This window comes from Suillus clintonianus, assembly GCF_016758775.1.
Source record: "Suillus clintonianus strain FC179 chromosome Unknown DEU56scaffold_15, whole genome shotgun sequence".
NCBI classification, from domain to species: domain Eukaryota; kingdom Fungi; phylum Basidiomycota; class Agaricomycetes; order Boletales; family Suillaceae; genus Suillus; species Suillus clintonianus.
The window spans coordinates 63,888-85,715 of record NW_024539239.1 but is presented as its reverse complement, the minus strand read 5'-3'; the positions used below and the strand labels follow the sequence as shown (position 1 = coordinate 85,715).

General features: G+C 48.8%; 12 protein-coding genes across 12 annotated transcripts; 6 read left to right on the top strand and 6 right to left on the bottom strand.

Annotated features, from left to right (window-relative positions):
- Positions 1-129: 129 nt before the first annotated feature.
- DEU56DRAFT_785675 (Pkinase-domain-containing protein) lies at positions 130-3,393 on the bottom strand. The gene is made up of 10 exons (XM_041352298.1): positions 3,233-3,393; positions 2,212-3,182; positions 2,046-2,157; positions 1,693-1,992; positions 1,441-1,553; positions 1,315-1,381; positions 1,169-1,257; positions 981-1,078; positions 781-922; positions 130-651 (listed from the first exon to the last, which is right to left on the bottom strand). The coding sequence occupies exons 2-10, from the start codon at positions 3,109-3,111 to the stop codon at positions 448-450; spliced, it is 2,025 nt and encodes a 674-aa protein (XP_041211486.1). The 5' UTR covers positions 3,112-3,182; positions 3,233-3,393; the 3' UTR covers positions 130-447.
- Positions 3,394-6,063: 2,670 nt separating this feature from the next.
- DEU56DRAFT_148606 (vacuolar amino acid permease) lies at positions 6,064-8,961 on the top strand. The gene is made up of 19 exons (XM_041344776.1): positions 6,064-6,360; positions 6,423-6,539; positions 6,595-6,654; positions 6,705-6,789; positions 6,843-6,853; positions 6,905-6,938; positions 6,995-7,030; positions 7,082-7,147; positions 7,200-7,221; positions 7,272-7,640; positions 7,699-7,756; positions 7,813-7,835; positions 7,885-7,919; positions 7,974-8,148; positions 8,204-8,252; positions 8,311-8,429; positions 8,490-8,506; positions 8,560-8,715; positions 8,771-8,961. Exons 1-19 carry the CDS (start codon positions 6,156-6,158, stop codon positions 8,853-8,855), a joined length of 1,722 nt encoding a protein of 573 aa, XP_041211485.1. The 5' UTR covers positions 6,064-6,155; the 3' UTR covers positions 8,856-8,961.
- Position 8,962: 1 nt separating this feature from the next.
- On the bottom strand, positions 8,963-9,491 carry DEU56DRAFT_148734 (uncharacterized protein). The gene is made up of 2 exons (XM_041344777.1): positions 9,446-9,491; positions 8,963-9,383 (listed from the first exon to the last, which is right to left on the bottom strand). Exon 2 carries the CDS (start codon positions 9,374-9,376, stop codon positions 9,119-9,121), a length of 258 nt encoding a protein of 85 aa, XP_041211484.1. The 5' UTR covers positions 9,377-9,383; positions 9,446-9,491; the 3' UTR covers positions 8,963-9,118.
- An 82-nt stretch (positions 9,492-9,573) lies between these two features.
- DEU56DRAFT_785647 (uncharacterized protein) lies at positions 9,574-10,163 on the top strand. The gene is made up of 3 exons (XM_041352297.1): positions 9,574-9,855; positions 9,914-10,011; positions 10,064-10,163. The coding sequence occupies exons 1-2, from the start codon at positions 9,616-9,618 to the stop codon at positions 9,974-9,976; spliced, it is 303 nt and encodes a 100-aa protein (XP_041211483.1). The 5' UTR covers positions 9,574-9,615; the 3' UTR covers positions 9,977-10,011; positions 10,064-10,163.
- On the bottom strand, positions 10,164-12,199 carry DEU56DRAFT_785642 (uncharacterized protein). The gene is made up of 10 exons (XM_041352296.1): positions 12,029-12,199; positions 11,888-11,967; positions 11,768-11,837; positions 11,624-11,705; positions 10,852-11,560; positions 10,724-10,798; positions 10,656-10,669; positions 10,549-10,608; positions 10,382-10,499; positions 10,164-10,333 (listed from the first exon to the last, which is right to left on the bottom strand). The coding sequence occupies exons 1-10, from the start codon at positions 12,074-12,076 to the stop codon at positions 10,219-10,221; spliced, it is 1,371 nt and encodes a 456-aa protein (XP_041211482.1). The 5' UTR covers positions 12,077-12,199; the 3' UTR covers positions 10,164-10,218.
- Positions 12,200-12,208: 9 nt separating this feature from the next.
- Positions 12,209-12,772, top strand: DEU56DRAFT_148474 (uncharacterized protein). The gene is made up of 2 exons (XM_041344775.1): positions 12,209-12,523; positions 12,587-12,772. Exons 1-2 carry the CDS (start codon positions 12,327-12,329, stop codon positions 12,642-12,644), a joined length of 255 nt encoding a protein of 84 aa, XP_041211481.1. The 5' UTR covers positions 12,209-12,326; the 3' UTR covers positions 12,645-12,772.
- Positions 12,773-13,440: 668 nt separating this feature from the next.
- On the top strand, positions 13,441-14,688 carry DEU56DRAFT_785634 (uncharacterized protein). Its single transcript, XM_041352295.1, has 5 exons — positions 13,441-13,947; positions 14,001-14,144; positions 14,200-14,243; positions 14,298-14,370; positions 14,426-14,688. The coding sequence occupies exons 1-5, from the start codon at positions 13,834-13,836 to the stop codon at positions 14,570-14,572; spliced, it is 522 nt and encodes a 173-aa protein (XP_041211480.1). The 5' UTR covers positions 13,441-13,833; the 3' UTR covers positions 14,573-14,688.
- DEU56DRAFT_785627 (DNA-directed RNA polymerase I) lies at positions 14,610-15,100 on the bottom strand. The gene is made up of 3 exons (XM_041352294.1): positions 14,943-15,100; positions 14,683-14,882; positions 14,610-14,630 (listed from the first exon to the last, which is right to left on the bottom strand). The coding sequence occupies exons 1-2, from the start codon at positions 15,028-15,030 to the stop codon at positions 14,752-14,754; spliced, it is 219 nt and encodes a 72-aa protein (XP_041211479.1). The 5' UTR covers positions 15,031-15,100; the 3' UTR covers positions 14,610-14,630; positions 14,683-14,751.
- A 298-nt stretch (positions 15,101-15,398) lies between these two features.
- DEU56DRAFT_909699 (uncharacterized protein) lies at positions 15,399-16,390 on the top strand (the record flags this gene model as incomplete). Its single annotated transcript, XM_041357122.1, has 4 exons — positions 15,399-15,558; positions 15,833-15,965; positions 16,035-16,092; positions 16,148-16,390. The coding sequence occupies 4 exons, from the start codon at positions 15,399-15,401 to the stop codon at positions 16,388-16,390; spliced, it is 594 nt and encodes a 197-aa protein (XP_041211478.1).
- Positions 16,391-16,567: 177 nt separating this feature from the next.
- On the bottom strand, positions 16,568-18,028 carry DEU56DRAFT_147847 (uncharacterized protein). The gene is made up of 4 exons (XM_041344772.1): positions 17,526-18,028; positions 17,255-17,460; positions 16,919-17,197; positions 16,568-16,865 (listed from the first exon to the last, which is right to left on the bottom strand). The coding sequence occupies exons 1-4, from the start codon at positions 17,986-17,988 to the stop codon at positions 16,728-16,730; spliced, it is 1,086 nt and encodes a 361-aa protein (XP_041211477.1). The 5' UTR covers positions 17,989-18,028; the 3' UTR covers positions 16,568-16,727.
- A 13-nt stretch (positions 18,029-18,041) lies between these two features.
- On the bottom strand, positions 18,042-19,592 carry DEU56DRAFT_785621 (uncharacterized protein). Its single transcript, XM_041352293.1, has 4 exons — positions 19,413-19,592; positions 19,278-19,354; positions 18,874-19,222; positions 18,042-18,811 (listed from the first exon to the last, which is right to left on the bottom strand). The coding sequence occupies exons 1-4, from the start codon at positions 19,500-19,502 to the stop codon at positions 18,329-18,331; spliced, it is 999 nt and encodes a 332-aa protein (XP_041211476.1). The 5' UTR covers positions 19,503-19,592; the 3' UTR covers positions 18,042-18,328.
- Positions 19,593-19,846: 254 nt separating this feature from the next.
- Positions 19,847-21,827, top strand: DEU56DRAFT_785617 (glycosyl hydrolase catalytic core-domain-containing protein). The gene is made up of 6 exons (XM_041352292.1): positions 19,847-20,471; positions 20,520-20,660; positions 20,713-20,887; positions 20,941-21,057; positions 21,111-21,219; positions 21,272-21,827. Exons 1-6 carry the CDS (start codon positions 20,032-20,034, stop codon positions 21,364-21,366), a joined length of 1,077 nt encoding a protein of 358 aa, XP_041211475.1. The 5' UTR covers positions 19,847-20,031; the 3' UTR covers positions 21,367-21,827.
- The last annotated feature ends 1 nt before the right edge of the window (position 21,828 follows it).

Genomic DNA, 21,828 nt, shown 5'->3' with positions numbered 1-21,828 from the left:
GCGCCGAGGCTATCCTTGATCGAAATCTATTCAGCGGCATAGGTAATCGGCCGCCTTGGTTCACTTTTGCACTATCCGGGGTCCCACTTCCTAATTTAGACTTACCGCAACTAAACCTTGATCTTCTCACTCTGCTTCTCCTCCTCAGCGATCCGCCCGACCTTTAAAGAACCACTCCCCGCGCCCTCTATCTCCTGTCCCTGGTCCATGGAGAAACATGCCGCATCGGCTAATCCCCGAGTTATCTGATGTCATTTCAAAAACAATCAACAGGCGTCATGATTAGAATAGATCCTTCGGACATAATAATACTAAAAAGCGAGTGCAAATAATACAAGTGAATTTACTATGCAAGCAATCCGTCAATGAAATAAAGCAGAGCATGGTATCATACAACCAAGGAAATATCGAGATGCCACCGTGGCACAACGACGGAATAATAGTTTTTCAACTTTCCCCATCATAGTGTAGTGTGACACTGTTGAACCCGCCAAACAGATCTCCATCAGATGGTACGTCCAACCCGTCGTCGTATCCGGGCGTCCCAGGGCTCCCTACCCCCCGCATTTGCTCCTCTAGATGAAGCGAACGTGACTCCTTCAGGTGCCGGAAATTCACCGCATCAAGACCATTAGAGGACGATGGAACGATCTACACAGGGACAGATAAGGGGCGCGTCAGTCAACTATCGTATTCGGATCAAGATACATGTGCTCTCGTCTCACACGCCTTAAGCGCCCAACACCACACAAGAGTTACATAGGGGCAGGTCAGACTCACCGGTGGCCGCTGGTGACGCAACAATCCCCAGTTCATTTTCGCAAACCATTTATGTTGCTTAACTTCACTCGCTCCACTCCTGCTACCGAACCTAGTTCGTTCATCTTTGTCCAGCAGCCGAATCACGATATCCTTGCAAGCGCTGTACGGCAGTCTTTCGTTAACTTTTACTCATCACTCAGATTTCAACTCCAGCCCACCTCGTAATTTTAGGTGCGTCCCGGAAATGAACTGGCAGAGACCGGATGTTGGAAAAAGTATCGTTCCTCTCTTTCCCCTTGAAGGGCGTGGTGGCGAACTGCACAAGAGCGTCAATTATTTTTTTTCTCACCCGCACAATCAATCCGCATCCAAACTCCGCCGATGATGGATCATCACTGTCACTCACAATCATTTCGTATATCAAGATACCCAGTGTCCACCAATCCACCGCAGCAGTGTGGCCCTGCGCAGCAATCACTTCAGGTGCGATGTACTCTGCAACAACCCGAAAACAGTCAAGTTCGTGATTGTAGACAATTAAAGGACCCTTACCCTCGGTACCGACAAATGAGTTAGTCCGAAAATCCGCTGTGCATGACATCGTATCGATCATAGGTATCTATAACATAGGTAGATTGTGTGAATTTTATCCGCATGGACGATGAGGGAATGTCTTACCCCGTTTGGTCCTAGCTGGTGAATCGTCGCAGGACGGCCCCCAGGATGCCCAGATTGTTTGGCAAGATCGAAATCCGACAGCATGATATGCCCGGAGTGATGGAGGAGAATATCTGGACGAAGTTCCAGCAAGTACGGAAGACGCGGTAAATGAAAGGCCAAGATTACAAAATCAACCGAAGACGCAGCAAGATGTGGCAATAAAGTTAAGCGTTTAGTACACGTTGGCGATCAAGAGGAGAAGCAACTTACTTTCTGGCTTGAGATCGCGGTATATGAAGCCGTTCAAGTGAAGGTACTCCAAGGCCGCCACAACCTCCGCCGCATAAAAACGCGAACCATCTTCCGGAAGGCATTTTCCCGGACGAGTTTGTAAGGCACGGAAAAACTCGCCACCCATGCAGTACTCCATGCAGAAGTAGAGGTACTCTTCCGACTGGAAGGAGTGATAGAGCGTTACGATGAATGGATGATTTGAAGTCGCAAGAATTTCTTGCTCGGTCAATGCACGCTTTATCTTTTTTCGATCGATCATCTCCTTTTTGGACAGGACTGGGGAATCATAATTGAAGCCAACTTCAAGTCTCGTCAAATCACGAACCCACCTTTCATAGCAAAAAGCTTGTCAGTCTTCTTTTCTCGCACAAGGTACACGCGTCCGACGTCGCCCTTTCCAAGCATTTTAATTTTCAAGAAGCTTGATGGGCCGACCTCGACCTGACCCCTTTGTTTTAGACCGAACTCTACGCGCAGAGAAGCTTCGTAACTTACCTGTCGAACTTTGATTGAATTACTAGAATATGTCCGTCTGAAAGCCATTTTTCCAGGACCATCATGCGCTCCATTCACAATTCTAGTCTTTGAAAGATGTGAATTACCAGGATACCGTTCGTGCCGATTGGATCTCCCTCTTGAAGAACCAGATGACAGAGTCTCCAATGAATCATCACCAAGATCAGATGACGTAGACGGTGCACCAGGAACTGGTGGGACCATATCTGCAGGTGCTAATAGACCATTTTTCGTGGGTGCCGACGACCGACCACCGGAAGAAAAAAGATGCTTCGCGTTTGGTGCGGACGCTACGCGACGGATGAAGCGAGTGGCAGACGCGCCCATTGCGCGTGGAGACAAGGGCCCCGAGCGACTTGAAGACGCACCATGACCTGGTGGGAGTGCAAATGACTGCTGGGAGGCCGTGGCAGTCTGTGGCTTTGTTGGTGTCTGGGGAACACGACCCTGCATCATACGCTGTTTCTCCGACTTTGTCCGTACGCGACTTTGGGGATATTGTGGAGTGACCATTCCATTTGCTTCGACATTCGAAACCGACGACTGCTGCTGGTAAGGGAAGAGTCGGGAATCAGGCACAAGGTACTGTGAGTTCGGTACAGCTCCCACGTTCGAGTCACTGGATTGGGTATTCGAAGAGTTGTAGGAGGAACGCTCGTCGATAGGTAGGAATGAGCCGGGAGTCAGTGAGGGACTGGGAGCTGCAGGAGTATGTCTAACTGTCTGAAGAGGAGAGGTGACTGCGCGAGGCGAACAGTCAACGGCTAGTGTTGAACCATTAGCATTAGCACGGTGCTTCTTCGAGGAACTTGGTAGACGAAAGACAGATTTCCATGAAGAGTGTGACGGAGTAGACGGTGGAGAGGAGGGTGCGTGCATGATGGAGATTGTTGATTCGCGGTCGATCCCGAGCGCTCGATCGGATTGCACGTCAAGAACTGTTGAACTTCCTGAACAAGTTCAGACCTCGAGTCAGTAACAAGTAGACAACTGGCTCTACCGTGACAGAAAGACAGAAGAAAGAAAATTGCCTTGGTATCGGGGGGGAGGTATTAACTCTCAAATTTGTTGTCCCCCTCAACATAACGGTGGCAGAAAATGGCTAAGCTTAGTAAGACGGCATCTTCCACTTAATTTAAGCTTCCCTACATAACAGAATCCTTTATTCACGCGTTGAGTAATCGTTAACCCTTGTCCTATGTAAACAAGTTGGTCGAGACCGTCCTAGGGTCGATTGGCGAGCGAACATTAGCCCGAGTAACAAAATGTCCCATTGACCACTGCACACCGGGCTCAAACTTGTTTGCCAGAGCGCGCTTGATATAAAACCTTGGCATGCGATCAACGTGTCCGTCACTAATGCCGTAAAGTCGTAGATCCGTATCATGGTCACCGTCCGCTATGCGGCCATTCTCCCACTCCGTCGGCACCACTAAGCAAACCAACTCGGTCTGAGCATATCAATTGACGATGAACTTTTGCTAAACTGAAGTACATCCCGAGAAGTCAGATCTTCGCCGAAATGAAAAGCACTGCAATGCAAGAAACGTTGCACATACTTACAGGTAATATAGCGAGAACGTAACTCCGAGTAAATTTGCAAGTTTGCAATTTTTGCCACGAAGACTTAAAAGGTACCGCGGGCGTAGTTGGATTTGCAAGTCTCGATTCTGGTCGAAATGGAGTCCGCGCCAGGTCCGCGTGTAATATAAAATATCTCCCAGTCAGTGCACCACACGTATTGCGGCCACCTCGGTACTTTCGTCCAATTATCAGTCTCGACTCCATACACAGTAATCAGCTGTGCTGTCCGATGCCTGCAGGCACGAGGTGGTGGCTTTGATCCGAAAGGCAAGACTCGCCTTGTAGCATGGTGCACAATTTGCAAGCGATGAGCATGCATGCCGTGCACCATGGACTCTCACGAGAATTTCTCTACAGATCAACCACCTCGTTAAGATAGTGAACAGCTCACTCCATAACGGTCACCACTGCCAGGAGGCTGAGGCTGCTGTATCATAAAGCTGTACGTGAGCCGATAGGATGATATCAGGCATTGAGCGTGAGGGTTGTACGAGAGCAAGATCTTTTTAGTAAAAAACATGGATAGCCAGAACATGTACAGCAGTCGATGTGCTGATGAAGGGAGAAATGCAGCAATGCACAGACTCCTGTAGCATTATGAAGCCCGAGAAAGCATGCAGTGGATCCTAGCGCTCATATCAACGGGCCGGCTTGACATGGGAATTACATGGAGCCGTGCATTTTCACTGTCTTCGACGACAACACCCATCACTAGGCCGAATCCGGGCTTCCATAGGATATGATGCACTGGGGCCCAACACAGCAATATTTGCCCGAGGCAGATAATCAAGAATATTACTTTTCTGATACGCGACAACTGGGCGCCATCTGTGGCGCGAAAAGCTGCCTAAAACTGAAATTGAGGAGAATCATGATGAAACCGCATCAGTGTCGTTTCGTATCATCTAGGAATAAAGGATTTTAATGAAAGGGAAGTTGCCCCATATCTGAACCTACACATGACCGTCTACGTCCATCCATGATGTCCTGCGAAATAACGAACGTCAAGAGGGCGTTGCACGTACAAAAACAGAATACGGGTCCCCATGAACGTTCCGTCACGTTTTAGACACCTAAAACAGTCAAGGAATTAATCCTCGAGGACAGGACAGCAAGTAAGTGTGAGCCTTTAATAGCAATACAGGCAAAGAGGACGTACTTCGGAGATATGAGATGACTGCAGTTCGCCCCCGATGAGATTGTCTCATCATCTAGACAATCATTATATTTGAAACGACGACAGCACGCTGCACACCACAGGTCACAGGCGGCTAGCTTTTAGATGGGTGAAATTCAGGAAGCACGAATTTGCGAAGTCACGATGGAATTTGCCGTTCCTAAAAACAGAACTACGTCACGGGAACCTACACATGAGCGGAGGTTGCAGTACAACCTATCTAGAGATATCCGTGCCTCATGTGCCTCATATCATGGCTGGTATTGTCGAAGCAAAAGAGCATCCGACTCCCAAGAGCCTGCGAAAGACCGACCGAAGAAAACACCCCGACAGCGTATGAAGATCGTGTGAAAAGCGGCGAGTGAAAGAGTATGATAATACTCAACCGGTTGGTTCGAACATGGTCGAACATTCCGGCAACTGCAGGATCCCACACACTTGGCATGAATACTTACATGGTCATGGGTCCAATTCTGAGGCAATTTCAAAGCTAAATGCCGTAGTATGTCGGCCGCGTCTCACGGAGTGTTGGATAGATACTTGATCCTACGGGGATTTGAGGATTAGACACTCGTATCAGGAGAGTTGGTCGGCCCCGGAGACAGCCCTGAAGATGACTAGAAGTGCCTAAAGCAACTCCGGGCTGTAAGGATGGCACGCAGGCGTGACATATGTGTCAATTTTACAGATCCGAAGCTGGGGAGAGCCTAGCGTCCGGAGAGTGCGGATTGTAAGGTGGCAGCCAACTTGAACTGGACCATGATAAATAACGTTAGGTTTGTTAGTGGAGTTGGGTGCTTGTTATGCGGGGAAATTTGGGTTGATTTTGAGTGGTTCGAAGGTAAGGGAGGAGTAGTTGAAAACAGTTGGATCCACTCGGATGTAATCTTTGAAGGGACTTGTTCGCGTTCGGCCGGTCCGGTACCGATGCGAGCGGAGAATGACACGGGAGTTGGGGACTTTGAAGACGTCGCTTGAGATCAGCAGTCATATACTATTCTTTGGAAGACTTGAGCATGTTCCTGCGCGTCAATATCCAGGATTTCTAATTTCCCTGCCTTAAAATCACCACGACTGAGAGAACTCTTCTGCCCGCCCTGTCGCCCCCCAACAAGACTCATACCTACTCGGATACCCCGCAAACGATCTCACGACCCCACGCATGTCATCGAGGTCATCGTCTAAAGAATCGCAGCCGTTGCTCCGTGACTGTGATCAGGAGCCTTCTTATGACTCCGTGCAGGCCTCAGAGTCAAACTTACAGCCTGAGAATGATGACCCACCGCCGTTGAACCAAGTCTCCCGCACTGATCTTTTTTGGATCCTTTCAGGTCTTTGGAGCGCGGTCTTCCTTGGATCCTTGGATGGTGCGCTCTAGCTTGCTGGCAGTGAGCGAAGAATGGTACAAACCACAAACTTCTGTCAATAGGTACAATTGTGGCAACGCTTCTGTCACCAATAGGAAGCTACTTCAATAAATCTGAACAGTCTTCGTATCTGGGGACATCATACTTGCTCTCAGTATGCTGTTTTACTCCTCTGTACGGTGAGAGCGACAAAATCATCCTACTTTCATCAATATCCATTTTAACGCCTATCAGGCCGACTATCAGACATCTTAGGTCGCAAGGGAGCCATGCTTCTCGGACTGTCTTTATTCGGTGCGGACAGTGAACCCGATAGCCGTTTCATGCTCTAATATGAAATCTAGGATCGGGTACCATCGCATGCGCATTCGCTCCCTCTATGGAGGCATTGATTGTCGCGCGCGCCGTCGCAGGAATGGGCGGTGGAGGGTGCGTGCAACGGAATAATTTTGCAAGGCTCACTATGCTGACATTTACTTCAGAGTGATGACAGGTGCGTTGGGCGCTATGGTATTGTTCGCCTGTGAAATTTACCTTGTTTCAGTCAGCAGTATCGCTGTCAGCGATCTAGTACCCTTGTAAGTTCGCGTTTCAAGTAGTAGCGACACAGATTAAGTATCATGATTACTATTAGGAAACACCGTGGCCTATATCAAGGAATGACTAATATGTAAGTTGCTGCGGCTTTGTGCACCGAGCTTGAACGAACATTCTCGATCAGTTTGTTTGGTTTGGGCGCCGGCCTCGGCGGCCCATTTGGAGGGTGGGTAAATGATACCCTGGGGTGGTTAGTAGCCGATTGAAATCTCCTCATTCTGCCCACTGATTTATTTCAACAGGCGGGCAGCATTTTTATTACAGGTCGGTGGCCTGTTATCTTTCCGTTTATTCCCGGCCTCACTCGAACTCAGGCGCCGTTGTTGCTTATATCTTTTACTTTGGTCGCTCTCAAGGTCAACATAAAGTTGCCCAATGAGATCCAGGCACAAAGCACATACTCCAAATTGCAGCGCATTGATTTCATGGGATCGTTTACCTTAGTTGGCGCGGTCGCCGGATTGTTGCTTGGCTTCAGTCTTAAGACTACTGAGGAACTTCCGTGGTCACACCCCCTAATATGGGGGCTTTTCTGCACCAGCGCGGTTTTCTGGGTCGCCTTCATTTTAGTGGAGGCTTATTGGGCGCCGTACCCTGTAATGCCCCTGCGTTTAATTACGCAACGCACCCCGTTAGCGGTCTCTCTGGCCAACTTTTTGGCTTCTATAACTGCTTTTTCGACGGTGAGGGCTGAAAACCTTACGCATAATGCCACTTAATTAAAGCGGCCTTTTTTTCCAGATATACAACGTCCCTTTGTATTTCTCTGCTGTTAGGCTAGACTCATCGACGAATGCCGGTATGCTCGGTATTATTATCTCCATTTGCACTCGCTAAGTCATACATGCCATTCAGGTCTACATTTGCTTCCTCATTCTGTGCGAATTCCCTGGTTTTTTGTGAGGGGAAATACTTACCTTCTTATAGATTGCTCTATCCACGGGAAGTATGCTCGCAGGCTGGTGAGATCTAGAAGATCATCCATTATTCTGACTAATGTACCGTCATGATTATAGGATGATGCGGCGAACAGGCAAACTGTATTCCTTAACGTTAGCCTCTGTTGGCTTGACCATCACTGCCAGTATTTTCCTCGCCCTGTGGGACGATAACACGTCGCAGTACCATCTATGGCTAGACATTGTCCCACAGGGTTTTGGAATGGCCAGCTTAATCACTACTACGCTAATTGTTAGTGTTTTCGCTGTCCCCCAATTCCTAAGTCGAACTGGTCCTGAATTTGCAGGCAATGATCGCGGGCGTTTACAAGGAAGATATGGCCGTCGCAACCGGTAGTAAGTGCCGCTCGACTGCCTCGGGAGGACATATGAACTCAGGATGTGTAAATTACAGTCACATATCTTTTCCGAACAACTGGTCAGGTTCTCGGTGTTAGTTTATCAGGGGCTGTGGTCCAGAACATTCTGCTCAGAAAATTGCGCCAGCGAATTACTGGACCTGGTTCATCAGAGGTAAGCGGCATTCGTGTGCACCTTTACCGTATGCGTTTCATATGAATTCCCTTTACCCAGATCATCGAGGAGATACGGTATGATGTCCGATGACCATGCGGTATATACGCTAACACGATGCTGTGTTCAGACACTCGATAAGCTCGATCCCTGACCTCGCGCCTGCACTCAGAAAAGCAGCAGTCGAGTCTTACGCCGATGCCCTCCGTGTTGTTTTCATTTGTCATATTGCGATCAATATTCTCGTTTTTATTGCATGCGTACCCATCGAGGAGCACCCCCTACCGTATGTGATTATAATGTCCGATCGTGCCCTGCCGATGCTAACCTGTGTATTCCAGAGGAACACACCAAGAGCAAGAAGAACATTACAGGAACCAACAAATTGGGCAAAATAACACTGCTTCAACAGTAGACTCACCTTAGACATTCATTTGACTGACTGACCGGCGTGTCGTTACTCCTCAATCATTCCTGTGACACCCAAGCACGTTGGTACCACATTCTGTACTCATTAGACACCCCCCAAACCATCTACCCTTACTCTGGGGAACGCGCGGCTTTCATATACCTCATCACTCTGGGACGTGTAGTAGTAGTAGACGGTAGTCATGTACACTGTATACTGTACTGGGTAATGTGGAGCAACTGTCTGAATCTCCACAACAGCCCTCCCCGTCAGCAATGGCTTAAGTCGGTGTATCCTCCGAAGATGGCCTCTCCTGTATCCACCTCCTTGGCCTCCTCTCCACCATCGGTGCAGGGCTCTTCCCTCCTGCTTTCCCCTCCGTATCAGCGTAACGGCTCCGGTCAGGTCGCACGGGACATGGTAGCACGTTGGATGCGGAAACCGTCAACACAGACGCAAAAAATGTGAGGCCGAACAGAGTTGAAACAAATGTGCGGCGTTGTTGGTATGTTAGACGAAAACTTTTGGAAATGGGCATTCTACAACTTTTAGTGCAATCTGTTATCAGCGAACAGGATTATTAGAAGGGGGCGAATGGTATACGCACCGACAATCTGCCCATGTCCTCCCTCTCGAGCGATGTTTGCGTCCGAGGTTGTTCGACGCTAACTTTTGAGGCTGTGCCGGATGTTACCGACGACTTGCTAAAGGTGCGATGTTTGCACTTGTTTTCTATAAGCCTTTAACTACCTTCTGGTCAAAACTCTTCTGGTCATCATGCCTAACGCTCGCGTACTCCGAGACATCAAGGCGCGTAACGTCGTAAAGGCCAGCGAGGTCCTCCGCAGGGCCTACCTATATGTCGCGCGGAACGAGACCCTGTCCCCGCAAGTGCGGCACCAAGCTCAGCTGCAGCTGAACACATTCGGGAAGTACACGCGTCCGACGACGGTGAAGAACCGTTGTACAGAATCTGGACGTGGTCGGGGGATTATCAGCGAGTTTGGACTTTGCCGAGTACGTTATCTGCTGCTTGGTTCTTGTTGAACGCGTCCTCATCTTGTGACTTTGACAGTACCAGTTCCGACTGAAGGCGCTCAAGCTGGAACTTCCTGGCGTGCGCAAAGCTTCTTGGTAGATGAAGGCTACACGTGCACAATATTTTATGGTATGGTGAGCTTACGCGTGTCTACTCAGCAAGGCATGAAGTGCTCATGGTGCTCAGTGCGGTATACACCACTGCGTCATGACTTCTTTTGCAAAGTAGATGTAGCTCGGAATACATATAATATATTACCGCGCGAAGTCTGCGCACGTACAATTATTTACAGTAATAAGTTTTACAAGCGTTCTTCCATGAAACCTGGACACACGACAGTCCTAAGACCCGGGAGAATCTCCTTGAGCACCAATGTCGGATAGCGACAAATCTGGTTCACCGCGCTCATGCCTCCAGCGATTGCAGACATTCAAGGTTGTCTTGTCGACGAGGTAACTAGGTAGGATGAGGATATATGGACATTGGACAGCTTGCAAGGCGCACCTGTACTTCCGCAACCACCACTCAGCAAGCTCCCAGTTGTGCTGGGCAAGAACATCGTCTCCATGAAGCTTGATTGCTTTCTTGTAGTCAAAAAGACAGTCCGCTAACGAAATTTGCCCTGGAAAATATCAGAACGTTGACGCGCTCAAAAATGGCGATGTCCCTACCTCGAAGGAGGATGATACGATCTCGGAGCTCAGGATATATAATACGGTCGATAATACTTTCTGCAAAAAAATCAATATGTATCAAATAGAAAGCGAAACAATTATACCATGATTTATCGTTCTTGAGGATGTATAGTGAGCATACAACCATCGAGCTTGGGAGACTCGCACTCACCTCTGCACCAGAGTTGGTCGTAACGAAGCCGGAAGACAATACGCACTGTTTCTCATGAAATTGTCGAGGTGATATCTAAAAGGACACTTAAAAACGAGATGTACAGCAGGAAATTTAAAAAAACCGACTTGATTAATTTCATAGCTTCAATCTTTTTGGGATCTTGAAGTTCTCCCATATCATGTTCGTCAGGTTCATCGTTTGCCAACGAATTTTGAGGTAGAACCCGTTGCGGAGGAGGGACAGCTGCATTTGTTTTGCTTGTGGAGTACATTGCCCCTAAGCGTTGCTCGACGTTCACGTTCATTTGGGGCACGTAAGGTTGAAAATCAGCCGAAGCAGCATAATGGCTTGGGGTGGTAGACGTTGTAGTGGACATGAAGACAGGCGAATTCCCTGATTGCATGAGATCTGAAAATAAATTGTCCTGAGAGCGTCCTTGCGGGGGTGGTGGGGGATATAAGGAGGGAGCAGGAGGCACCGCGGAGCTCATGGGCATCATGAGCGGATAAGAATCCCGACGGTCACCGTTTTGCTCTGAGTTACTCATACCTCTTGTCTTCTTTGCCGGTCCAGGACCACTATCGTCGTCTGCTGGACGTTTATTATTCGGTGCGCCTAGCGTTGAAGACATCGCGCTCGATGTTTGCGAAGTGTGAGAATGTTTGCGGGTTTGGAAACTCTCCCATGCAGTGTCCGTCTCTGCCTTATTGACGAAGCTGTCGAAGTCTGCCATGTCCCAACCAAGTTTTACTAGCATACCACCGGCGCCATCACCAATGAAACCTGATACGCTCTTTAGGAGACCGCGGAGGACCTGATTTTCGGCCATGAGATCTGTAAAATGTTATTGTCATGCTACAGTAAGCAATACGCATACAAATTGCTATCATCGCTTACCCCTAAGAACAGCTCTACAATCAGTCAGAGCTTCATCTTGGGACGCAGAAAGTAATTCCACGCGTGCTTCGAGGTCACGAATCTGATTATTGAAAAGTGCGAACTTAGTATGATGATGCCAGGAGCAATTACGAACCGGCGCACCCTTTGCTGTTTCCTCAAACGGAACTCACGCTGGGCAATACGATTCTGGTCACGACGTGCTGCCTGGGAGCTTCTCGGTGGTCAATGGTGCATAACACAACCAGTCTGAAGTCAACATACTTTGGATTTTTTTTCCTGCCTGGCTTATTCGGACCTCCTACCCCATCATCGTGATCGAGATGGGAGTCAATATCAGAATCCTGCAGAATTATTATTGATGAGACCGATGAGGAACAGACAGTTAGTAATAAAGAAACATACCGGATCAAGTTCTCCAGATATACTGCGGGGCGCATCATGATCAGGCATGATGAAGTTGGTCAAAAGTGAGTACGAGTTGTTTGTTTTGCAAGGACCGCGTAGTCAGCCCGTCGGCAGCGAGTGCGATGCCGACTCCAACATTCGGCTAGATTCAATTGCCGAAGCCGTATGACATAATCATCCGTGTCAGTCTTTGTTCGGCGCTTATCGGGCGCCGCCCGGTCCTAGTACCACCATGCGGGCATGATTTGCTTTCTTTTGACTTTACTAGTCTAAGACTAAGCTTTAGACTAACTTAATGTTGCAGACTGGTTGCAAGTCTCGGAGGCGCCGACGACCTAGCGGAACCGCACCTAGTCGCGCTTACCCTTTTTCGTTATACCATGGGGTTGATTTTATTGCTACCTCATACTGTCTCTGGCATATGTATGCACTCGGAATGCACGTGTGGTGGACCCTGGTCGCTTTGTATGTAGCAACGCTGTGTACGCAACAGTGAGTGACTTTCTACCCATAGCTCGGCAAAACTGGGCTAATTTTTATGAACCTGACCACCAGCTTTTGCAACTTTACCTCAGTCTTGTATAACATCGATAAATTATGTCGGCAAACATAGGCCTCGAGGCCGTCTCCACCAAGGTCTGCCCTTAAATCGCGCTATCCCCACCCCCTCGCATCAGAACTCTGACACAATAGTTGCCTAAAATTTACACAGCTTCGACGAAATGGGGGCGTAATATCAGCAATTCTGTGTTCGCTGACGTTTAATCTTGGCCTCTTATCGTCATTTTGCAGCGTGTTGCTCACTGAAACGTCCTGTTCTCATGATGACCCTTAACGTTGACATCACGGCGTCAGCCATATCTGTTTCATGACAAAACCTCTCCCTGCCGACTACATCATGCCTTATCATGTCCCGGGCCGCAAGGCCTTCAGAGCCAAAAATGCATGCGATAGTCCCTATACTATCAGCCAATGTACTTTGTCGGCGTGTGTACAAATCCACCATCTTTTCGTTTACCCTGAGCTGATGCGGTTTTCTTTTCCTTCGCAGGATGTACGGATTTCAATCGGCTTTTTACCCCGCTTGTATGTTTCGAATTGACGTGACACGTGGTTTGCAGGGTGTCTTGTTCACCGTGATCGTCGTCGTCTCTACATGGAACGTGGCATTTCTTTTGGATCGCCTGACTCGGTGACTGTTATTATTCGCCTCCGCACGCCACACGTCAACAATCTCGCTCAACTAAAACGGGCGCGGGAGGAGTCTTTTCGTTTTTCCCTGGGGCGGACCGTTGGTGGTTTTAATGCCTAACTGTGCTCGTCGTGGTACTCGATATTGCATATCGACTCATCCTGTGTTAAGGTTGATAGGCACTCTGAAATTGAAAAATATTTTGAGCAGCAACCGGCAAGCCACAAGTGTATCAATTTTTTCGAGGTTCAGCAGTCGGAAACATTCTGTGTATTACTTACGCGCCGTTCAGGGACCTCATCGATTACCTCATGTTTTAGCAATCGCTTAATATCCCGATGGCTCATTGTCCCCGCAGGTGCACCGAGTCAATGGCTTGCTCTTATTAGGATGCGTCATAGTACTGATAGAAGTGACCTCAGCTCCCAACCGTATATTCGCTCGGATCAAGTGTTTCTGTCCACGCAAAATGGACGCGAGATTCATTACTGCAGTCAATTAATATTTTCTAGGCCTTCATAATCACTGGCATGTGAACCAGACTCGCCACTTGGACCAAGATTCCTTCCTTCTCACTGCAACTTCAGACTCCAAAAAATCCACAGCTAAGATGGCTGGAACCGACATGGTCTTCCGCTTTGCTCAATCCACCGACGACACACGGACATTCCGAGTGTATCAAGTGATAGGAACAGGAGAACACGAGGAATTGGAACTATACAAGGTGCGTCGAAGTTTCTCCTTGACTAGCATTCGTCGTTTTGACTCCCATCGCAGTTTTCACATTCGATGACCGGTTCTTCTGGCGGAACCACAACTTATCACCGAAAGAACATGAATAGTCTGATCTTCGAGGCTGTTGGACAGATCAGTTGGAACTCGAACACTATCGCCACCACGGTGTATTTTGGCTTGGAGGAGGTGAGATCGATGGTGCTGATCACACGACGCACTCTGTTGATAAGCTATTTAACAGGTTTCTGTCAAGGATCTTCGCAAGGTCAAGAATGCTACTAGCCAGTAGGATATTTCGTCCGAGGTCGTATCTCGGCCGCTGATGCATTTGAATCCTAGTTCTCGCAGATTTAAATCCGGTGCCGATGCCGTGTACAAGTGGAAGATATCAGATAATAGGACCGACTTATATGTACGTGTCACGAAGGCTGGAACATGCACCTGCTGATGTGCCCCCACAAAAACAGTGTATAGATTCACAAGACAAATACATTGCATCGTGGTCAAATCACGAGAAAATACTGAGAGTGACCCCGCGCGCCAGCGCAATGTTAGATCGGTTGGTGGTGACTTGCTTCCTGAATGTCTGGTTCAAGCGACTTGGGCGGTGGTAACGAGGTTGTCAGCGACAGGTGTCTATCCTTATACTGTAATAGTAAATAATCGAAACGTCTGTAATCCGTGTTTAACGTACTAAAACACTGAAATAGCCATAACTACTCACCTCTTTTGACATTCGTTTTGCAACCGGGAAAGATCACCGGGCTTCAAACTGAACCACTAATGGGAAAGGTCAACAGTTGCTTGGTTTCAAGAGCAACAGATACGCACTCCGCTTGGTTCGTTTCTTGTACATGATACGGTGACCACACTCACGACAACGTATGGGTTCCCTAGACTTTATTTCATTTTTGGCGCCGCAATCTTTTCAAATATTGATCAGAATGTTCGTAAAGGGATGCTCACAGAGGCGGTCATGAATACCTGCACAAATGTATTCCATATCCTGGCGAGGTGCATGTACGAAGGCACCCCCCGCAGGGTTGGTATTTTGTTGTCCTGGCTGGTTCATCGCGGAGTAGAACGAAAAAGCTTGGTAGTCGAAACGCGTGACTACCGCGTGATGTAGTACACGTGCGTGAGTCACGGTATGGGCGCGCAGTTAAAGTACTCTTTGCATGGAGACGCTATAGAGATTCGGCGATCGTTGCGACAAAAAGTTACCAAGTCTCAAGTTTTTTCAGGCTTGAATGATGGAAACAGTTGGGTTGTAGGCGTGGAGACAGTCACCCTGCAAACTTGCTCGGGTCGCTGCTTAGTCGTAATTGTTATCCTGTGCACCGCCTGCCTGGCTTGGAAGAATGGACCGAAGATCGTCTCAGTCATTGTTAACGAACAATAATCAAGGGATAAGGATCAGTTGTATTGCGGCTATGTACTATGCGTTCGCGGTATAAGGAGCTCTATAATCCTGTGTGGCCAGCCAGCTCAATAGGCGCCAACACCCTTATTCTCAATCTCCTTGCCGACCGGGCTGGAACCCTATTGATAGTGCAAACCTTCACGAAAAATAAAGTCACAAGTGGAACTCCAGAGTTTCGTAGGTGGCGACCGTCCTTCCTGACAACCGTGGGCCGTATCCAAGGCGTCAAAACATCCTTATAACTATGGCCCTCTTACTTGATTGCCCATCGAAGACTGTCCTCCCGACGTTGCACTCCGTCTGAGATCGCCGTGTCTATGGCCGCTCTCCCTTCATTCATTGAACTCATGGCTTCTCTAGGCATAGATGATGCTAAGCCAGCCTCCACCCCGAGCATAGTTAGGACTCGTGATCGTTCATCCTCCTGCTCTTCCTGCTCTTCAATGGGCAGTTCCACCGACAGTTGGAGCCCTTCCATCCGTTGTGCCAACCTATCGACAACCCGTGACATTGACTCAGATAGACGTCCAGGCGCTTCTCGTCGAGTCAGAGCAGTCAGATATTCACCGTATATTTCAGCCAGTGTGAGTACTTTGGTTTACTGATCTAGTGTTCGTCGTCTCATTGTCTTGTTTCTTCAAGTCCTCTGCTAGACAAAGCAGTGCAGTGTCCTTGACACACAGTCAGAGTGATCAAGAAGACTCTAGCAGGGTAAGACCATCGACTTTTCCCTTTAGACACACTTTTTTCTTACCAGAATCCACAGTCTTCATCACCAAATCCCCCTTCATCTCCTCGACGCACACGACGGCCTTCACCCCTTCATTTCTCCAAGAGAGAAAGGCCATCCATCACCCCTATCTCATCATACGTTCGCCGCAAAACACCTCAAAACTCGCCCATCGTCCTCACTTTCGCTCAACGGGAATACGTCGAAAGACCAGAAATCATCACTCCACCATCATTGATGCCAATGTCGTTGCCCACCATTCCCCCCATCCCTCGCTAGTTTCACGTTACGAATAACGGACATCTCCACTTCTATGTTTTCCGCGGTCTGATGATGGTACAGCTTGTGTACGATGTGGTTACCGCGTATCCCAAGGAAGGACTTACGGACCTTTTAATTCTCTCTCTCTACACATGCATACACAGCTTTCCTTTGCATTTCGTCTCAGTTCCCTCGTTTCCTTCTCATAGTTGCCATAACTTCGCTCTTTGCTTGTGGAAATTTCGGACTCACGATTGTACTACATCTTGATTCTCGTAGGGAAATTGTGTACGTTTAGATCAATCAATACGATTGACGTTGGCTACGGAGGGAACATATTCCCCACACTAGACATCTAGTCGTGCTCATCTTCTTCAGGCCCAGGGCAATTCTGTTCCAAATCAATAGAATCCTCATATTGCGTCCCGCACCAGAAACAGTACGAGTATTTCTCCCGGAGATAGTCGAGAAGGAGCTTTAAGCGGTCCCGCGGCTGCGCCAGAGTCAGGGGTAAGCGTCACACAATTCCATTAACAGTCTACTCACGCCCAATCGCAAAAAGTAAGCTGCTTCCTCGATGACTTCTTGCGGGAATTCTTCCACTGTTGTGGGTGTTTCATTGTCGTTGTCGTTGTCATCTTCATCCAAAGAAGAAACCGGTAACAGGGCATCAGCTGCCATTTGGGCGCGTAGACGTGCCTTATGGGAGGCATCTCCTGAGGCGGAAGGCAACGGTGATACAAGCAGTGTATGGGCTGATAGCGCGTCCATAAGGCCCGATGGCACAGACTCAGGGTCGTTCGGGTCCAAACAGAGGACATTGAACTATGGCGCAGAACAGTAGATTTAGTATCCCCGCATACTTATCTGAACAAAACGCACTGTAATGCCCGCCTTCTCGTCGAGTGTGAGACACGTTCGTCGTGTAGGACCGAGGCGCCCTTCTGCTCGCCGTTCTTCGTATTCGCGGCGGGCGCGATCTCGGAAACTCTCATGACTGGCTGCCTCCGCCATCTTCGCCATCTTCGCGAGGCGATCAGCGGCGCTGGGTGAGCGAGCACGCTTCCCTAGACCGATGCCTTTCTTCCCTACAATAACGATGGCATCAAGTTAGTTCTTTTCATTCCATAGTAGTTTTTCGGGGTGGACTCGCCTCGCCATTCATTGAGGGGTAATGGTTCAACCTTGTGTCGAGGCTTTCCTTTCGAGTCCTCTCCAAGATCCGCAGATTCTGACTGAGCCCTGGATGTACCCTGCGAAGACTCGTCCTCGGACGGACCAGGTAAGGGAACTGTCACGGTGGTCTTTGGAGGGCTGTCCTCGATCTTTCCCAACGATTGCCCGACCTTGAACCCCATTTTCACCATGATGCCCAGTGCCTTGCTCCCACCAACGGCCATCTCTTCCTCCTGTGCACGCTCAAACAGGCTCTTGCTAAGCCCCTCTTCCCTGGACTCCTGCTCCCTCTGACGCCGACTCTTGGTTCGGTTCTGCTCATTCTTGACTTGAGACTGCTTCAGCGCCTCTTGGCGTCTCTGAGCATACGTTTTCGGTGCAGACTCGGCTGCAAGTTGAACAAGAAACTTGTCCGAGAGGTAATCATCCTCGTCGGCCATGGATTGACTTCACGCCGGATTGACAAACATGCCACAATTTACACACACGTCCGTTTTGAGCAGGGGGTTTATCACCATCAATAGCCATGGAAAAACTTTCGTAGTCCTACTAAGTAGACATCGCAAATATTGACCCCAAAGCGACTCTACAAAGTTCGATGAAAGAAAAAAGGACACCAAACCGCCAGAATGAAAGCATGACTTGACTGGGAAACAAACGCTAAAAAAATCATGGCGCGAGATGAACAATACTAAGTCACGATGAACTTGCACCGGTGCGTTAAGTTAAGAAAGTCAAGGGGATATGGGACCGGGATCATGTATTAAGCGGATGATGCGATCAGGCAGTGTACTCGGCTTCGTCGGCCACTTCTTGACGGGCAGAGTTGACAGCGATTTTGACAGCGAGAGGACGGCCGCCGACTTCCTTGCCCTGAACAACCTCGATTGCCTTGAGCTGTTCCTCCTCACTGCCAACATCGACAAAGCCGTAACCCTTGCTCCTCCTAGGCGTTCCCCACCTGCGGCGAACAACGCGGGCGGAAACGACATTGACGCCAGATTCGGTAAAGAGCGCAGAGAGGGTCTCATCGTCTACGCTGAAGCCGAGGTTTGCGACAAACAGGGTGGTCTTTGAGGGCTCGCCGACGGGGTCTTCACCGACAGCGCGGGTTGGGCGAGGGACCCTGGGCTTCCTGACGCGAGGTCTCCTGGGGGCAGGTGCGGCTTCTTCAGAGGCATCCTCTGTGGCAGGAGCTTCGAAACCAGCCTCCTCGTGTAGGTTGTCACCTTCCAGAGGAGCAGACCTACGGCTGGACTTGCGCTGGAAGCGAAATGAAATTGATGAATCACTGTGTGTAAAAAATTTGAGTGTAAATTACATACGTTGTTCTTTTTCTTTTTTCTCTTGGGCTTAGCTGCTTCGTCAGTGCCCGGAGCAGCAGTAGGGGCAGCGGCATCCTCCGCCTTGACTTCGCCGTTTGCCTCAGCGTCGGTGACCTCACCAGGTACGGCCTTGGCACCGCGCCTGTTGGGTCTCCTCTTGGCCTTTTTCTCCTTCTTTTCTTTGTCCTTTTGGTCTGCTGGCTTAGCAATCTCGACGATTACTTTGCGGCCGTCGAGCTCCTGTGAATTGAGGAGGTCAACAGCTCTTTGGGCAGCCTCTGCGGAGGACATTGCGACAAAGCCATAACCTGCGGATCTGGGACCTCGCAGGATTACCTGGGCTGTGATGCTGTAAAGCGAAGAGAGAGTGAGATGCAGTGATAGAAGCTGTGCATAGAACATACATGTCGCTCTGTACGGGGGCAAAGAAAGTCTTGAGCCCTTCATCCGTTGTAGAGTACGCAAGATTGCCAGCGAAGACCTTTTCATGATAGGAAAGTGAGGAATTGAAGAAGAGATAGAAAAAGGATAATAGATACTTTGAATGGGGGAGCTTCTTCGATGACATACTCTTGCGCAGCCGGAGGCACGCCATTCTCTGTAACTTGGGCGGCTTGGGCGTCGGACATTTTGAGGGGGGGATTGGAGGATGAACTGCGGTGATGAACTATATGATGAACCTGGTTTCAAGTTGAAAGTTGAAAAGAAAAAAAGAAACTGTTTGGGCGGTTTTAGACGCTGCCCTTTTTGTAATTATACTGAAAAAATACATTTTACATACAAATAAACATGTTTCAGTGACGCTAGGTCCTCATGTTCGGTTCAAAAGTGTACATAATATTTGAGTCATAGACCACCTCCTAGGTCAATGCCATCTACTCTATGACCTCGCTGTTCAAGACGACGACGACAAGCCAAGCCACGGTGATCGCAATAGACCGTTAATGTCATGGCGATTGGAGCGGGTCGTGCGAGAGCTTACATAATTCAATCGATAAAATGTCTGAGAATTATTCACCCCTTCTTTTTTGCCATCCCTTGTTCATTCAACGCGTTGAGCTTACGGCTCGTCCTCACTCATTTCATACCACACTCTCTCAATCTCCGTCCTCATTCTTTTATATATAAACTTATAGAACAACCTCACAACCACAAAAAATGGCCGCTCTCAAGTTGTTCAATCTTCTCGCCTTGGCCTCAGTTGCTCTTCTTGCATTCCAGTCTGGTCCTACATCCGTCAATGCCTTGACAACAGACCGCTCTCATGTCGCTCGTTATGCTCGTGCTCATGACCTCGCCGCAAAGAGAAGGCGTGACACAACCTCGTCTACTAGCAATGGTCGGTGTAAGCCAAAACCAACAGATAGCAGCACTGTCGCGTCCTCCTCCTGGACCTCAACTTATGTTGCCAGTCCCACTGAGACGTCTTCGACAACTGTATACGTACCGGCATCAACCTCAACAACTTCCTCTTCCTACGCCGCAACCTCCACCCCCGCTTCCACTGGCAGCTCAAGTGGCAAGAAGTGGGGTTTGGCCTGGAACAACGGTAATGCTGACTACCTCCCCACCTTCGCTGCTCGTCCCAATGTTGGCTTGTATGCATTTCAAATTTTCTTTCATCCCTTTATCTAATCATATCACAGCATTTACACTTGGAGCCCTTACTTGCCCTCGAACCTTTATGGCCTTCAGGGCATTCCCATGCTTTGGGGTTATGACCAGATTTCTGACTTCCAGAGCTTGGTCGTCGCCGGTTACGCTAACTACGTCCTTGGCATGAACGAGTATGTCCCACAGCGCTATATTTGACTCTGACTTTGACACACTTTTTTTTAGGCCCAACGAATCCAGCCAGTCCAACATGAGCCCCTCCGATGGCGTTTCGCTCTGGCAGCAATACATCAACCCTTTGAAAGACCAAGGCTACTACCTCGTCTCCCCTGCTTGCACCAATGACCAGACTGGTCTTGACTGGATGGCTAGCTTCTTCCAAGAGTGCTCTGGTTGCCACGTTTGTATTCATTAATCACAACGTTATGCCTCTCCTCATTTTCTCCCAATTAGATTGACGCCGTCGCGTTCCACTTTTACGGCACTGATGCTCAAGCTTTCATCACCTATGCCACTCAGCTCCACAATCTCTACAACCTGCCCATCTGGGTTACGGAGTTTGCTGACCAGGTATTTTATTCACATCATTACATCAAGTCTCCAAAGTTGACGTGTCCTTGAAGAACTTCAGTGGTGGTTCACAGGCCACCCAGGATGAGGTTTATGCTTTTGCTAGCACCGTCGCCAACTTTGTCGACAGCACTGAGTGGTTTACCGTTGCCTTCCCATTCGGTATGAATGCGATTCATCTCCGTGCTACATTTGCTGATCTGTGATATGCCAGGCCTTATGAGTGACCTTCAAGGCGTGAATACAGACAACTCTCTTCTTGGCAGCGATGACCAGCCCACTTCTCTTGCCTACACCTACTTTGGCTAGGGAAATTTAGCTCTGATCATGACTAATACATAGCCCGCGGGGTTCAGGCTTGTAGCCCTATCAGCTTCGCTATATTCCCGATGATACCCTCAATATTTCATATGCCACTCTTGGATTCACTTCATTCTACTTATCGTTTATCTCACCATCGCCCTTATCTGGTCGCAAGTAGTGTGCTGGTTTCGCATGTCGCCTGGTGTGCGACGCAATCGACCGTAAAGTCGTGCATTTGTCGAACAATGCAGACTTTATTTCCGCAATTAGATATACTGTTTTCTGTGAGCGAGCCTCAGACTGAAAGCATGTTACCATGAAAATTCCCAGGCTGCAGTTCAGACTTAGTCGTGATCAATATAGATAATTCTATAAAAGGAAATAGCGATCAATTGCGACTTGCACAGTGACGAGCTGACAGTGAGCGCATGTGTTTTCTCGACGGGATCCCGTGTACGGCGTGCCGTT

Coding starts and splice junctions, on each gene's coding strand:
- DEU56DRAFT_785675 (XM_041352298.1), bottom strand. CDS start 3,111: ATGCACGCACCCTCCTCTCCACCGTCTACTCCGTCACACTCTTCATGG. Junction 2,158..2,211: donor ATTCAATCAAAGTTCGACAG/GTAAGTTACGAA, acceptor CAAAGGGGTCAG/GTCGAGGTCGGCCCATCAAG. Junction 1,258..1,314: donor CTCATTTGTCGGTACCGAGG/GTAAGGGTCCTT, acceptor GGGTTGTTGCAG/AGTACATCGCACCTGAAGTG.
- DEU56DRAFT_148606 (XM_041344776.1), top strand. CDS start 6,156: ATGTCATCGAGGTCATCGTCTAAAGAATCGCAGCCGTTGCTCCGTGAC. Junction 6,540..6,594: donor CTGTTTTACTCCTCTGTACG/GTGAGAGCGACA, acceptor AACGCCTATCAG/GCCGACTATCAGACATCTTA. Junction 7,031..7,081: donor TATCAAGGAATGACTAATAT/GTAAGTTGCTGC, acceptor ATTCTCGATCAG/TTTGTTTGGTTTGGGCGCCG.
- DEU56DRAFT_148734 (XM_041344777.1), bottom strand. CDS start 9,376: ATGCCCATTTCCAAAAGTTTTCGTCTAACATACCAACAACGCCGCACA.
- DEU56DRAFT_785647 (XM_041352297.1), top strand. CDS start 9,616: ATGCCTAACGCTCGCGTACTCCGAGACATCAAGGCGCGTAACGTCGTA. Junction 9,856..9,913: donor GCGAGTTTGGACTTTGCCGA/GTACGTTATCTG, acceptor TGACTTTGACAG/TACCAGTTCCGACTGAAGGC.
- DEU56DRAFT_785642 (XM_041352296.1), bottom strand. CDS start 12,076: ATGCCTGATCATGATGCGCCCCGCAGTATATCTGGAGAACTTGATCCG. Junction 10,500..10,548: donor TCGTATCATCCTCCTTCGAG/GTAGGGACATCG, acceptor GATATTTTCCAG/GGCAAATTTCGTTAGCGGAC. Junction 10,334..10,381: donor TGGTGGTTGCGGAAGTACAG/GTGCGCCTTGCA, acceptor CATCCTACCTAG/TTACCTCGTCGACAAGACAA.
- DEU56DRAFT_148474 (XM_041344775.1), top strand. CDS start 12,327: ATGTTGCAGACTGGTTGCAAGTCTCGGAGGCGCCGACGACCTAGCGGA. Junction 12,524..12,586: donor GCAACGCTGTGTACGCAACA/GTGAGTGACTTT, acceptor CCTGACCACCAG/CTTTTGCAACTTTACCTCAG.
- DEU56DRAFT_785634 (XM_041352295.1), top strand. CDS start 13,834: ATGGCTGGAACCGACATGGTCTTCCGCTTTGCTCAATCCACCGACGAC. Junction 13,948..14,000: donor AGGAATTGGAACTATACAAG/GTGCGTCGAAGT, acceptor CTCCCATCGCAG/TTTTCACATTCGATGACCGG. Junction 14,145..14,199: donor TGTATTTTGGCTTGGAGGAG/GTGAGATCGATG, acceptor GCTATTTAACAG/GTTTCTGTCAAGGATCTTCG.
- DEU56DRAFT_785627 (XM_041352294.1), bottom strand. CDS start 15,030: ATGAACCAGCCAGGACAACAAAATACCAACCCTGCGGGGGGTGCCTTC. Junction 14,883..14,942: donor TATGGAATACATTTGTGCAG/GTATTCATGACC, acceptor ATATTTGAAAAG/ATTGCGGCGCCAAAAATGAA.
- DEU56DRAFT_147847 (XM_041344772.1), bottom strand. CDS start 17,988: ATGGCCGACGAGGATGATTACCTCTCGGACAAGTTTCTTGTTCAACTT. Junction 17,461..17,525: donor ACCCCTCAATGAATGGCGAG/GCGAGTCCACCC, acceptor TCGTTATTGTAG/GGAAGAAAGGCATCGGTCTA. Junction 16,866..16,918: donor CTTACTTTTTGCGATTGGGC/GTGAGTAGACTG, acceptor ACTCTGGCGCAG/CCGCGGGACCGCTTAAAGCT.
- DEU56DRAFT_785621 (XM_041352293.1), bottom strand. CDS start 19,502: ATGTCCGACGCCCAAGCCGCCCAAGTTACAGAGAATGGCGTGCCTCCG. Junction 19,355..19,412: donor AAGAAGCTCCCCCATTCAAA/GTATCTATTATC, acceptor TATCATGAAAAG/GTCTTCGCTGGCAATCTTGC. Junction 18,812..18,873: donor GAAAAAAGAAAAAGAACAAC/GTATGTAATTTA, acceptor TTTCGCTTCCAG/CGCAAGTCCAGCCGTAGGTC.
- DEU56DRAFT_785617 (XM_041352292.1), top strand. CDS start 20,032: ATGGCCGCTCTCAAGTTGTTCAATCTTCTCGCCTTGGCCTCAGTTGCT. Junction 20,472..20,519: donor GCTCGTCCCAATGTTGGCTT/GTATGCATTTCA, acceptor ATCATATCACAG/CATTTACACTTGGAGCCCTT. Junction 21,220..21,271: donor TACCGTTGCCTTCCCATTCG/GTATGAATGCGA, acceptor GTGATATGCCAG/GCCTTATGAGTGACCTTCAA.